The 15,827-nt window shown below is 37.4% G+C and overlaps 1 protein-coding gene across 1 annotated transcript; it reads left to right on the top strand.

Moving 5' to 3' along the window:
* The first annotated feature begins 11,286 nt into the window (after window positions 1-11,286).
* On the top strand, window positions 11,287-13,251 carry LOC306652481 (E3 ubiquitin-protein ligase RNF152-like). Its single transcript, XM_079125349.1, has one exon. It carries the CDS (start codon window positions 11,420-11,422, stop codon window positions 12,029-12,031), a length of 612 nt encoding a protein of 203 aa, XP_078981475.1. The 5' UTR covers window positions 11,287-11,419; the 3' UTR covers window positions 12,032-13,251.
* Window positions 13,252-15,827: the final 2,576 nt, after the last annotated feature.

Below are 15,827 nucleotides of genomic sequence, written 5' to 3'. Positions count from 1 at the left end.
GAATTCTTTACTATAAACAAATCTATAACCAACTTTGATCATAGGTATGACTTCTTATCTTGATTGGTGGTTGTTACTCTAACAGCCAACACTGTATCTTCAACCCATTTGAATGTATTTTTCTAAAGGTTTGAAGTATTAATTATAATCATTCTGCTTTCTATACTTGCTCCTCTTATCCCCATTCTCCCTCTTACACTATCTACTAAGCCTCAAATTCCCCACATTTATCTATTTTTATTTTTGCCTTGGTATATATTGTTGTTTTCTATCTTTTCTTTTTTGTTTCTCCCTCTTTTCATTAATCTTTCTCTCTTCCCCCTCTAAAACCCCATAGAATATTATAGCAAATTTACTACATGCAATAAGTAATTTTTTTTTAACTAGTTCAGTATCTTACTGTTAGTTTATGCCTGAATTTGAGGAACTGGTGAGAACTATATCAGTTAAAATCAAAAAACAAATAAACCAATAAATGGACAAATGAACATAACATATCTCAAAAGAAGAAATATTAATGGTCAACAAATGTATGAAAAAAATTTCAACATCTCTAGCAACTAGAAAAATGCAAATTAAAACCACATTGACATTTCTTCTCACTGAAACCAGAATGGCAATTATCAAGAACACAAATAAAACCAGATGTGATAGTACATGCCTGTAATCCCAGCAGCTCAGGAGGTTGAGGCAGGAGGTTTGTGAGTTGCAAGCCAGTCTCAGAAAATTAGGGAGGCCCTAAGCAACTCAGCAAGACCCTGTTTCTAAATGAAATATTAAAAGAGGCATGGGACGTGGTTCAGTGGGAAATCCCCCTGGTTCAACCTCTGGTACTAAAAAATTGCAGATAATAATAAAATTAATGTTGGTGAGGATGGGAGGCAAAAGTATATTAACACATTGTTGATCAGACTGCAAATTAATGCAACCATTCTGCAAGGCAGTATGAAGATTCCTCAAAAACATAGGAATGGGAGACTTCCCTGCCAGGGAAGTAAGCCCAGAGAGCTGGGACTAGACCAACTGGGACCCAGTCCACAGTCTAGTGCCTCTGCAGCTTACCATCTGTCAACACGTGGAGGTTCCTCTGCCCACTAGCAGGGAATACACCCCACCTGATTTCTACCTTTTCTAGAGTGGCAGTATACTTTTTGGGTCATTGCTTTATCAAGTTCTTCCAAGATTTCAGGCTTCTGAAAAACAAGAGAGGGAAAAATACATGAACACTAGAAAACAAGGAAAGAAACTGTCCCAAACAAACGTAGATGGTATATCAGTAAAATCCAATGACAGCATGGCAGAAGAAATGTGTGAAAGGGAGTTCAGAATGTACATATTTAAAATTATCAGAGAAGCCAAAGATGAGATAAGAGAGAAAATGCAAGCATTGAATGATTGCACCAATCAATACTTAAAAGAGCAAATGCAGGAAAAAATTATCATTACAATAAAGAGATAGAGATTCTGAAAAAAAAAAACAAACAGAAATTCTGGAAATGAAGGAAACAATAAACTAAATCAAAAACACCATAGAAAGCATAACCAATAGGCTAGAACATGTGGAAGACATAAACTCAAACATTGAAGATAAAATATGTAATCTTGAAAACAAAGTTGACCAAACAGAAAAGATGGTAAGAATTCATGAACAGAATCTCCAAGAATTATGGGATATCATGAAAAGACCAAATTTAAGAATTATTGGGATTGAGAAAGACAGAGAGAAACAACCAAAGGAATGAACAATCTAATCAATAAAAAAAAAATCAGAAAAATTCCCAAATATGAAGAATAAAATGGAAAATCAAATACAAAAGGTTTATAGGACAACAAATGTACAAAACTACAAAAGACCCACACCAAGGTACATTATAATGAAAATACCTAACATACATAATAAAGATAGAATTTTAAAGGCAATGAGAAAAAAAATCAAATTATATTTGGGGGGAAACCAATATAGATATCAGTAGATTTCTCAGCCCAGACCTTAAAAGCTAGAAGGATCTGGAATAGCATTTTTCAAGTTCTGAATGAAAATGTATGCCATTCAAAATATTATACCCAGCAAAACTAATATTCAGATTTGACAACAAAAAAAAATTCTTCCATGATAAACAATAGTTAAAAGAATTTACAGATGCAAAGCCAACACTACAGAACATTCTCAGCAAAATATTCCATGAGGAAGAAATGAAAAACAATGATGTAATTCAGCAAAGGAACTACTCTAAAGAAATAGCCAAACAAAGGAGAAATCAAGTCAAGTTAAAAACCAAAATTAAGCCAAAATTGCCAGGAATACAAATCATATCTCAATAATAATCCTAAATATTAATGGCCTGAACTCATCAACCAAAACACACAGACTGAAAAAATAAAAATAAAAAAAAAATACACAGACTGGCAGATCGGATTAAAAAGAAAAATCCAACAATATGCTTCCTGCAAGAGACTCATCTCATCAGAAAATATACCCACAGTCTAAGGGTGAAAGAATGGGAAAAAGCATACCATGATCATGGACTCAGCAAAAAAGTGGGGGTATCCATCCTCATATCAAATAAAGTGGACTTCAATTCAAAGTTAATCAGAAGGGAAAAAGAAGGACTTTTCAAACCGCTTAAAGGAAGCATAAATCAGCAAGACAGAGCAATCATAAATATTTATGCCTCAAACAATGCCTCATTCATGTATGTGAAACAAATCTTTCTCTATTACTGGAACCAAATAGACCACAACACAGTAACAGTAGGTGACTTTAACACATCTCTCTCATGACTGGACAGATTTTCAAAACAAAAATTGAAGAAAGAAACCATAGATCTCAATAACACAATCAATAATTTAGACTTAACAGACATACATACAATATTCCATCCATCAATGAGAGAATAGAGTTTCTTCTCAGCAGCACAGGGTTCCTTCTCTAATATGGAACATATGTTATGCCACAAAGCTACTCATAGCAAATACAAAAAGACAGACATATTACCTTGTATTCTATCATAATATAATGGAATGATATTAGAAACCAATGAAATAATAAAATACAGAAACTTCTCCAACACATGGAGATTAAAAAAAATATGCTATTAAATGACACATGGATAACAAAAGACCTCAGGGGGAAATAAAAATGTTCTCAGAGGTAAATGAGAACAAAGATACAACATATCAAAATCTCTGGGACACTATGAAAGCATTACTTAGAGGAAAATTCATTTCATGGAGCACATTCAATAAAAGAAGAAAAATTCAAAAATCATTGACTTAACACTACAAATCAAAGTCCTAGAAAAAGAACAGATCAACATCAAAAGTAATAGAAGACAGGAAAAAAATAAAATCAGAGTGGAAATAAATGAAATTGAAACAAAAGAAATGATAAACAAAGACAAATTTAAAAGTTTGTTCTTTAAAAGATAAACAAAATTGATAAACCCTTAGCCACACTAACAAAGAGAAGGAGAGAGAAAACTCAAATTATTAAATTTTGGGATGAAAAGGGAAATATCACAACAGACATGATTGAAATACAAAACATAATTAGAAGCTATTTTAAAAATCTTCACTCTAACAAAATAGAAAATCTTGAAGACATCAACCAGTTTTTTAGAGACACATGATCCACCCAAACTGAATTAGGGGGACATACACAATTTAAATAAATCAATTTCAAGCAATGAAATAGAAGAAGTCATCAAAAGCCTACCAACAATGAAAAGTCCAGGACCAGATGGATTCTCAGCTGAGTTCTACAAGACCTTCAAAGAAGTACTCATTCCAATATTCCTCAAAGTATTCCATGAAATAGAAAAGGAGGGAACCCTTCCAAACCCATTCTATAAAGCTAATATCACCCTGATATCAAAACCAGACATAGACACATCTAGGAAAGAAAATTTCAGACAAATATCCCTATAGATGCAAAAATTCATAACACAATTTTAGCAAATAGCATACAAAAATATATTAAAAAGATAGTGTACCGTGATCAAGTGGGTTTTATCACAGGGATGCAAGGTTGGTTTAACATCCAGAAATTAATAAATATAATTCACCATATCAACAGACTTAAAGTTAGGAATCACATGATTATTTCAATAGATACAGAAAAAACATTTGATAAAGTACAGCATTTGGTAAAATTCATGCTCAAAAGTCTAGAAAAATAGGGATAGTAGAAACATTCCTCAGCATTGTAAAGGCTATCTATGCTAAGCATATAGCCAATATTATTCAAATTGGAGAAAAACAGAAAGTATTCCCTGTAAAAATTGGAACAAGGGAGGGATGGTAGAGGCCTCTACCATCACTTCTATTCAACATCACACTTGAAATTCTAACCAGAGCAATTAGACAGACCAAAGAAATTAAAAAGATACAAATAAGAAAAGAAGAACTCAACCTATCACTATTTGCCAATGGCATGATTCTATATTTAGAGGAGCCAAAAAATTCCACCAGAAAATTTCTAGAACTCATAAATGAATTCAGTAATGTAGCAGGATATAAAATCAATGATCATGAATCTAATGCATTTTTATTCATAAGTGACAAATCCTCTGAAAGAGAATTTAGGAAAACTACCCCATTCACAATAGCCTCAAAAATAAAATAAAATACTTTGGAAATAATCTAACAAAAGACATGAAAGACCTCTACAATGAGAAATACAGAACACTGAAGAAGAAATTAAAGAAAACCTTAGAAGTTGCAAAATTTTCCATGTTCTTGGATAGACAAAATTAATATTGTCAAAAATGGCCATACTACCAAAAGTGGTATACAGATTCAATGCAATTCCAATTAAAATCCTAATGATGTACCTAATAGAAATAGAGCAAGCAATCATGAACTTTATTTGGAAAAATAAGAACCCAGAATAGCAGGAAGGAATTCTTAGCAGGAAGAATGAAGCAGGGAGTATCACAGTACCAGAACTCCAACTTTACTACAGAGCAATAGTAACAAAAATGGCATGGTATTGGCACCAAAGTAGATAGGTAGATAAATGGTACAGAATAGAGGACACAGAGATAAAGCAAAATAAATACAATTATCTCATACTTGACAAAAGTGCCAAAAACATACAGTGGGAAAGAGAGCCTGTTTAACAAATGGTGCTGAGAAAACTGGAAATCCATATGCAGCAGAATGAAAATAAACCCCTATCACTCACCCAGTACAAAACTCAACTCACAATGGATCAAGGACTTTGGAATCAGACCAGAGACCATTCATCTTGTAGAAGAAAAAGTAGGTCCAAATCTTCATCATGTCGGTTTAGAATCAGACATACTTGACATGACTTCTGAAGCACAAGAAATAAAAACAGGAATCAATAATTGGGATAGATTCAAACTAAAAAGCTTCTTCTCAGCAAAGGAAACTATCAGCAATGTGAAGAGAGCCTACAGAGTGGGAGAAAATCTTTGCCACACATTCTTCAGATAGAGCACTAATCTGCAGAGTCTATAAAGAACTCAAAGAACTTTACACCAAGAATACAAATAGCTCAATCAGCAAATGCACTCAGGAAATGAGCAGACACTTCACAGAAGAAGATCTACAAGCAATCAACAGATATATAAAAAAGTTCAACATCTCTAGTAATAAGAGTAATGGAAATCAAAACTACCATAAGATCTCATCTCACCCCAATTAAAATGGCAAATATCAAGAATACAAGCAAAGACAAATGGTGAGGATGTGGGGAAAATGTACACTCATACATTGCTGGTGGGGATGCAAACTAGTGCAGCCACTCTGGAAAGCAGTATGGATAATCCTTAGAAAATGTAGAATGGAACCACCATTTGACCCAGATATACAACTCCTTGGGCTATACCCAAAATACTTAAAATCAGAATACTACATTGATGCAGCCACATCAATGTTCATAGCAGCTCAATCCTAAATAACTAGATTGTGGAACCAAGATAGATGCCCTTCAATTGATAAATGCATAAAGAAATTGTGGTATATATATGCAATGGAATATTACTCAGTCATAAAGAAGAATAAAATTATGGTATTTGCATACAAATGAATGAAGTTGGAGAATATCATGCTAAGTGAGATAAGCCAATCCCACAAAACCAAAGGCCAAATGATATCTCTGATAAGCAGATGATGATACATAATGAGTGGTGGGAGGGAGGTAAGAATGGAGAAAGGATGGATTGTATAGAGGAAAGAGGGTGGGAGGGCTTGGGGGAAGGGAAAAATAACAGATTGAGACAAACATCATTACCCTATGTACATGTATGATTACACAAATTGTATGATTCTACTTCATGTACAACCAGAGAAGTAAGTTTTACCCTATTTGTTTACAATGCATCAAAATGAATAAATTAAAAAAAAAACTTTGAATGGAATCACAATATGACCCAGGAATCCCACTTCTCAGTATATTTCAAAAGATCTAAAATTAGCACACTACAAGGAAAAAGTCCCATCAATGTTTACAGCAGCACAATTTACATGGTCAAGATATTAAACCATCAAAGAAGTCCTTCAACAGATGAACATATAAAGAAAATGGGGTATATATACACAATGGAATATCACTTAGCCATAAAGAAGAATAAAATTATGGCATTTGTCAGTAAATGGATGGAACTGTTGACTATAATTCTAAGTAAAATAAACCAATTGGGCACAGTGATACATGCCTGTAATTCCAGAAACTTTGGAGACTGAGGCAGGAAGATTTTACATTCAAAGCCATCTTCAGCATCTTAGCAAGACCCTGAGCAACTTGCCTCTAAATAAAATATAAAAAGGGTTTGGGTATGCCTCTCAGTGATTAAGCACCCCTGGTTTAAATTACTGGTACAAAAGAAAGAAAAGAAAAGAGAAGAAGGGAAAATGAAAGAATTGAAAATATGAAAGAAAGAATTAGGAAGAAAAAAAGAAAGAAAGAAGAAAACAAAGAAAAAAGAGAAAAGTACTTAGTGATACTCAGAACCAGAAAGTGAAATGGTGAATGTTTTCTCTGATATGCAGAGCTAATCTAAAATAAGGGGGAAAGTAGAGAAAAGAAATGGGGGTATTTTACTAAAATAAGATCAGTGGAGTAGAAGAAGATTGAGGGGGAAGTGAGGAGTGATGAGATAAAGGAAAAACAGTGAAATGAATGTGACTTAACTTTCCCATACACATATATGAATACACTGCAGGGAATCTCACCATAATGTATTTCCACAAGACAATAACTTTTGAAAAGTATTTAAATAGCAGAGATCAGTACAGTAGATGAAAGGATCCTGTTGTAGGGAGAAAGGGCAAGGAAAAGGGAAATACTATGTACTAAAATAGAGCAAGTTATAATCCATGCTTTTATAACATGGTTAAAATGAATCCTACTGTAATGTATAACTAATATGAACTAGCAAAAAGTGGACTGAGGAAGTTTCAAAAAGTTACAACACATGGAATGTGTTTTGGCTCAGTGGTAGAACACATGCCTACCTTGCACAAGGCCATGGGCTCCATCCACAGCACCATGCACACACACACACACACACACACACACACACACACACACACATACACACACACACACAGTTACAACATACAGTGAAAATGGAGAATAAACAAAGACTCCCATAGATGAAGAAGGAAGAGCAAGAAAAGTCCTGAGAAAAATGAGGACTTGAAGGAGAAGTATGAAGTCACGTTCTATGGGGGCCATGGAAGTGAGGCAGAGCACAGACTTCAAAGAATGCTAGAATGTGCTGAGAAGGCACAGGGAAGATGTTAAGACAACAAACAGGTTTCAAAGACAAGGAAGAAATTGGACTAAAGCTGTTGAATTTAAGTATAAGATATTTAAAAATGCATGTGTGTGCATCTGTATACACATATACGCATGTGTGTAAAAGGGCACAGGAAAGGCACACCAGAGATACAGAGAAAATAAAATCTTGTTTACATGAGTAATAGAACAGGTCTACTACAAAACAAGCAGGAAGGGAACTGAGGATGCTGAGAGGAGAATAACTAAAAGTATGGCTATGAAAGAGACCAAAACTGTTCAGACAACTGTGTATGTCACGTGGGATTCAAACCAACTCTGAGTACAATGGGGGAAGAACTCATCATCTCCATTGCTCACCTGAGTGGCCTCAACCTGGACTTTGGGCCAACACCATGCACAACTCTGCTTCTTGTTCCAACGTTAAGATGACATCAGATGTGGAGTGTGGATACCCTGTGAAGAGGAAATGACAGATAGGCTGGACCCAGATTGCTGGAATCCAGGCCTATGGAAGACATGGTTTGGAGAAGGCAAGATGAAGACTCCCTTCCACACTCTGGAAAGGTCATTCAACCAGCAAACTGATGCTGGGGTCTAAGAAAATCTGGTCTCTAAGTGAAGCCAACAACAATAAGTGTTCCACAGAATGAGCAAAGATGGGCAGCCTTAGTACTTCAAATGCTCCCCTCAGGAGGCAGCACCAACTCAACACCACATTCTGGTACAGGCACTTCTGTACTGGGTCTAACACCTGCCACTCCTCCCAGGAGAAACACAGGAATGTGCCATCCAGTCAGCTGTATGGGGATACTAACAAAGTGAAAACCCCATTCCCCCCAAAAATAAATTAAAAAATAACCTAAACAGATGTTAAACACTGGTGCTATTACTAAATCTGAAGTCTCAAACCTAAATATGCTCACTGAAAACATCCTTTCAATTCTGTCCTGCATTGAAAAATTTACTAACAAAATATGTTGGTATTTAAAGGTCTCCAGGTAAAATATCAATATATATTTGCTTCAAGTTTGTTACAAATGTTAATATGCATGAATTGAAAACACTTGTAGAGATTAATAATCTGATTTTTCCCCTGTATTGGGGATTGGACCCAGGGGCACTTAACTACTGAGCTACATCTCCAACCATTTTATTTTTTATTTACAGGCAGGGCCTTAATATGTTGCACATACTGGACTCTAGCTTAGAATACTCCTACCTCAGCCTCTGAAGATTCTGTGATGACTAATGTGCTCCATCATGCCCTTCAAAGAGTGTGATATTAATTGTTGTAAAAATAAAGGTTAATTAAGAATGGTGGTGTAGTCTGAGATTCTGTGTTTCTAATAGCTTCCAGGAAAAAAATGCACCTTGTAAACATGCATAAAAGAAACACTGAACTGGAAGTTGAGCCCAGGATCTCACACATGCTAGAGGAGCATTCTACCACTAAGTTATATCCCCAGCCTGCATAGTTTGATTTGTTCATGGAGTGCAGTGTGTGTGCTGGGGGTTGAACCCATTGTTTGTCCATGCCAGACAAGCACTCTACCAACTGAGCTATATCCCAAGCAATGCATAGTTCTCAAGTCAAAACTTCTGGTTGAGATTCAAGAAGGCAGACTAGAGGGAGGCTGCTTCCTTGCTCGGATTTCAAGCAAAGGATATCTGTTTCTCTGTGAGGAAGTCTTTGCTTCTTATTGATCCCCCACTGTTTACCTCATTTGTCCACTGAGATCACCTGCAGTCTGCCAGCATATCGACTACATTTTGAGGGCAGATTGCTCACTGACTGTCACTATCATTTGCCATTTGCCCGTTTGCCTGCATCTTGCCTGTCCATTGCCTGCCTTTCACCTACTCATCACCCACTGAGAGAGTCCACCTGCTGATCATCCACCAGTAGCCTGCAGACTGATCACAGACTGCCAACTGCCTGCTGTTGCCTGGAAATCCATTGCCACAGTACCCGAAGGTTTAGGTATATGTGGCTGCTGCAATTTTGAAACAAGAACCAGCACCTGCAGGACCCCTACCCACAGTGACCAAGCACCCTCTCCAGAACCCATTCCTGACCAAACACACCGTCTCCAGGACACCAACTGATCATGCTCATGTCCTACCTGCAGTTTCCCACTTGGCAACATATTTGGAAGTCAACATGGTCATCTTGGATTATTCTGGAAGCAGAATCTCCTATTTTTATGTGAGGAAAATCCCATCCTGAGACACCTGCTGGAGATTGGAAGCTTGATGTCATGTACCTCTCATGCTTCAGGTTACTGAAGACTGGGAGGTTTGAATATGACAGTTATACAGAAGATATTTTTGTCTTGTTTTTCTCCTTCTTGAAAAATTTTACAATTGTATTTTTTTTACTTGATCCATTTTCCTTTTGTTTACCTATTTTCTCAGAGTGTATCACCCTTTCTCATGCTAACAACCAACTGCTTTTGATTACACTTTCACACGTTCTTCAATCTAAAATGCCTATATACTCTTTTCTTATCCCACTAACAATTACATCTTACACTCCTTCCCATCTTCTTTGTCCTCCATTGGAAACTGCAGACCTTACTGCATATCTATCTATCATAGTGTAGTAACTATTTGAACTCATCCTCTCTGCTTATTTTGACAATATTGTTAATGTCTTCAAAGGGGCTATTTGGGTTATGGCTGAATATTGTCTCTACTGGGTGGTGCTAATACTGATCACCCCTTAAAGAAGAGGTTCTGAAAATCTATAGGGTCACTATAAGCCTATAGGGGGGAAACTGCAACACCAAAGGTCTGCACTGCTAGAGGGGAAGATACATGAACAACATGAAAAAACAAGGGAAGAAAATGTTCCAAATAAATGTAGATTATATATTCAGATAACCCAGTGGCAGCATGGTAGAAGAAATGTCAGAAAAGGATTTCAGAATATACATAATTAAAATGATTCATGAAGCAAAGGATGAGATAAAAGAGCAAAGGCAGGCAATAAATGATCACTCCAATAAGCAGATGAAAGAACAACTGCAGGAAGAAAAAGACCATTTCAATGGAGACATAGAGATTCTCAAGAAAAAAAAAAAAAAAAAAAAAAAACAGAAATCCTTGAAATGAGGTAAATGATAAACTAAATAAAAAAAAAAATCTCAATGGAAAGCATAACCAACAGACTAGACCACTTGAAAGAAAAAACCTCAGACAATGAAGACAAAATATTTAGTCTCAAAAATAAAGTTGAGGCTCGGTGCCGAGCGCCTGGCGGTGGTGTCCGACAGGGGACGCGGAGGGCAGCGGGGCAGGTGGGGCGCCGCCCAAAGAGCCAGGCGTGGAGCTGGGCTGCAGGCGCCGCCGCCGCGCTGCCCGCGCCGACCCGCAGCCCGCGGCGGGAGGAGCGGGCGGCCGCCGGCCCGCGGCGCGCATCTGGCTGAGCAGGGCGGGCGCGCCGGGACCACCCAGCGATGCTGCCGCCGCCGCCGCCCGTGTAGCGAGCGCCCGAGCGGGCTGAAGGAAGAAATGAACACGCCCACGAATGCTAGATGCCTGTGAGATCCGTGGTCCCTGGGCAGCACTGGAAAGACCGAGCGGAGGCCTGCGAGGACCGGCTCCTTCCCCTTGGCCTTGGCCCTGCGCCTCTGCTCCTGGCCCAGCATGGAGACGCTGTCGCAGGATTCTTTGCTGGAATGTCAGATCTGCTTCAATTACTACAGCCCCCAGCGAAGGCCCAAGCTGCTGGATTGCAAGCACACCTGCTGTTCGGTGTGCCTCCAGCAGATGAGGACAAGCCAGAAGGATGTGAGGTGCCCCTGGTGCCGCGGCATCACCAAGCTGCCGCCGGGCTTCTCCGTGTCGCAGCTGCCCGACGACCCCGAGGTCCTGGCCGTCATCGCCATTCCGCACACTTCTGAGCACACCCCGGTCTTCATCAAACTTCCCAGCAACGGGTGCTACATGCTGCCCCTGCCCATCTCCAAGGAGCGCACGCTTCTGCCGGGAGACATGGGCTGCCGCCTGCTCCCCGGGAGCCAGCAGAAGTCCGTCACCGTGGTGACCATCCCTGCGGAACAGCAGCCGCTGCAAGGCGGGGCTCCGCAGGAGGCGGCGGCCAAGGAGCTGGGCCGGCGGGGCGTGGTGAAAAGCTCCACCTGGTCGGGCGTGTGCACTGTCATCTTGGTAGCCTGTGTCCTGGTCTTCCTCCTGGGCATTGTGCTGCACAACATGTCTTGCATTTCTAAGCGCTTCACTGTGATATGCTGTGGCTGAGGCGGGGTGCCGGGAAGGCTCTTGTGGGGTTGAGCAGGTGTTGGTGACGGGATCCCAGTGAAGAGATGGGGGGGCGACACTGACCATTGGTGCTGAGCGCTGGCCTCTGGGTTGCCACTTGATTCACCTGAAGACAGACGCCACGGGAGGAAGGTGAGGTCTCAACAAGATGCCAGGTGAATTGTTCTGAGTGTGGATGGCCACAGCTTTGAAGATGATTGCATGCATCCTCATACTCATGTACAAAGTGGGCTGTAATTTATGAGTTTTCAATATCATGTGATGAGATAGACATATTCTACTTAGACCTTGATCCGAACACGTGCATACAATGTGATCTCTAATGCAGTAGATGAAAATAAGGATGCTGTGTATACAAGTAGAATTAAACCTTGAATCCATGTAAAAATTCAGTGAAGACATACACTGCAGGTTGCTTTGCTTTTTTTTTTTTTTTTTTAAATGGAACCCAGTCTTCGTTTAGTTGCTAAGATTTTTTTTTTCATACAGTTTGAATGGCACCCAAATCAAAATAAGTGAAATGGACCGTCGTTTTTTGGAGAAAATATTTGAACAAGTGTCTCCAGTGTGTTGTGTCTTGTCATGTCCCTTCATTCTTCTTCACTTGTGATTAGAACTTGCTATGTGTTTATTAAGCTGAAAGCCCAACAAGGAAGCAATAAACCAAGAAATAATGAGAAATGCCTAATCCCACAGGAAACCTGTATGCCAGTTTTTCTCAAGCCATCTCACAAAATAAGAATTTAAAATGTAAATATTGTGTATTTGTGTGTGTATGTGAGTGTAATTTGATTTACCTCAGGTTTTTGAGTCTTTTCAGAAGAATCCTAGGATTAAGACTTTGTGGGCATGAAGGGAGTCAAGCATCTGAAACAGCGGGTACCTAGATCCTCCCAGTGAGGCGCCCCTACGTGACACCCCAATGCTCACCCCTCTGCTCTGTGTTTAAGTCCTGTATTTTGTAAGGCACAAGTGGAGAGTAACAAAAGTTTGACTTTTCTCCCAGTTTTGGAGTATTATAAAAGCCACATGTGTTGTTAGCGATGGCAAAACTGATGGCCATTTCAATAGGCAGTCCATAGTTATTTTTGAAAGATGCTGTTCCATGAGCATCTAATCTTTTTGAATTCCAGTTTCCTCTTGTTGGTATAAGCAAGAAAATCTTCTATATTTCAAAATATGTATTTATTGAGAAAAAATGATAAGGTAAACATAACAATTCACATTCCCAATGTAAGTGTTTTTAAATGTGTAATGGTTTAAGGATGTTCATAAAGAAAGAACTGCTGAATTAAAAAAAATAAATAAAATAAAATAAAGTTGACCAAACAGAGAAGATGGTAAGAAATCATGAACAAAATCTCCAAGAACTCTGGGACATCATGAAAAGACCAAATTTATGAATTATTGGGATTGAGGAAGATGTGGAGATACAAACAAAATGAATGAACAACCTATTCAATGAAATGATTTTTTAAAAAATTCCCCAAACCTGAAGGGTAAAATGGAAAATCAAATACAAAGGCTTACCAAATACCAAATGCAAAAATTATAACAGATCCACACCATGACACATTATAATGAAAATACCTCACATAAAAAAATTAAAATAGGATTTTGAAGCTGTGAGAGAAAAGTATCAGATTACATATAGAGGGAAATCAATATGGATATCAGCAGATTTCTCAGCCCAGACCATAAAAGTTGGAAGAGCCAGGAACAACATATTTCAAGCTCTGAAAGAACAATGTTGCCAACTAAGAATCCTATATCTAGAAAATGTAACCTTCAGATTTGGAGACAAAATAAAATCCTTTTATGATAAACAAAAGTTAAAAGAATTTACAAATAAAAAGCCTGTGGTACAGAGCATTCTCAGCAAAATATTCCATGAGGATTAATAGAAAAGAGATATGTAGTTCAGCAAAGAGAGGAACTACCTTAAAGGGGAAAAAAAAAAAAAAACCAAGTCAAGTTAAAAGTTAAAAATAAACCCAAATAACTGGGAATACAAATCATATCTAAATAATAACCCTGAATGTTAATAGCCTAAATTCATCAATCAAAAGATATAGACTGGCAGACTAGATTTACAAAAATACTCAACAAGATGCCAACTTCAAGAGATTTATCTTCTAGAAAAAGATACCCACAGACTAAAGGTGAAAGGATGGGAAAAAACCTACCACACACATGGACTCAGTAAAAAGGCAGGGGCTTCACTCTTATGTCAGATAAAGTAGACTTCAAGCCAAAGTTAGTCAACAGTGATAAAGAAGGAAATTTCATACTGCTTAAGGGAACCATAAATCAGGAAGACATAAAGATCATAGTTTTTATGCCCCCAAAAATGGTGCATCTGTGTACATCAAACCAATCCTTCTCCATTTCAGGAATCAAAGAGACCATTACACAATAATTCTATGTGACTTTAACATACCACTGTCACCACTGGATAGATCTTCCAAACATAAACTAAACAAAGAAGCCATAGAACTATCAGTTCTATGGCTATCAGTAACTTAGACACAACAGACATATATGGAATATCTAATTCATCAATGAGTAATTACACTTTCTTCTCAGCAGCACATTGATTCTTCTCTATATGTTATGCGGCAAAGCAGTCCTTAGCAAATAAAAAAAAATTTAGAGATACTACCTTGCATTCTATCAGAATGGAAGAAATTAAAAATCAATGACAAAATGGAAAACAGAAACCACTCCAATACCTACAAACTAAGTAATATGCTACTGAATGAAGCATGGATAATGAAAACCTCAGAAAGGAAATAAAAAAAATTCTTAGAGGCAAATGAGAATGACAATACAACATATCAAAATCTTTGGGACACTATCAAAGCAGTATTAAAAGGAAAATTAATTGCATTGGATACATCCAAGAAAAGAATAATATGTCAACAATTAAATGACTTAACATTACATCTCAAAGCCCTAAAAAAAGAACAGAAAGACACCAAAAGCAGAAGACAGAAAATAATTAAAATCCAGAGCTGAAATCAATGGAATAGAAACAAAAGAAACAATTTAAAAAAACTGACAAAACAAAAAGTTGGTTCTTTGAAAAAGTAAACAAAATAGACAAAACCTTAGCTACACTAATAAAGAAGAGAGATAAAACTCAAATTAATGAAATTCATGATATTAAACAAAATATCATGACAGACACCATTGAAATAGCTAACAAAATTAGAAACTACTTTGAAAATCTGTACTGTAACAAAATAAAAAAATATTGAAGACATTGACATTTTTAGATACATACAATCCACCCAAACTGAATCAGGAAGTCATACACAATTAAAACAGATCAATTTCTAGTAACAAAATAGAAGATGCCATCAAAAGTCTACCAACCAAGAAAAGCCCAAGACCAGATGGATTCTCAGTAGAGATCTAAAAGACCTTCAAAGGAGAACTCATTCCAATACTCCTCAAAGTATTCCAGGAAATAGATAAGGAAGGAACTCTTCCAAAGTCATTCTATAAAGTAGTATTACTGTGATATCAAAACCAGGAAAAGACACATCAAGGAAACAAAATTTTAGACTGATATTTCTAATGAATATATATATTCAAAAATCCTTAACAAAATTTTAGCAAATCTCATACAAAATTATAAAAAGAAGATAGTGCACCATGATCAAATGGGGTTTATCCCAGTGATGCAAGGTTGGTTCAACATCTGGAAATCAATAAATGTCATTTATCACATCAATAGACTTAAGGTAAAGAGTCATATAATTATTTCAAT

The sequence above is a fragment of the Sciurus vulgaris genome, assembly GCF_902686455.1.
Source record: "Sciurus vulgaris genome assembly, contig: HiC_scaffold_238_arrow_ctg1, whole genome shotgun sequence".
NCBI classification, from domain to species: domain Eukaryota; kingdom Metazoa; phylum Chordata; class Mammalia; order Rodentia; family Sciuridae; genus Sciurus; species Sciurus vulgaris.
This window is presented reverse-complemented; position numbering and strand designations above follow the sequence as displayed.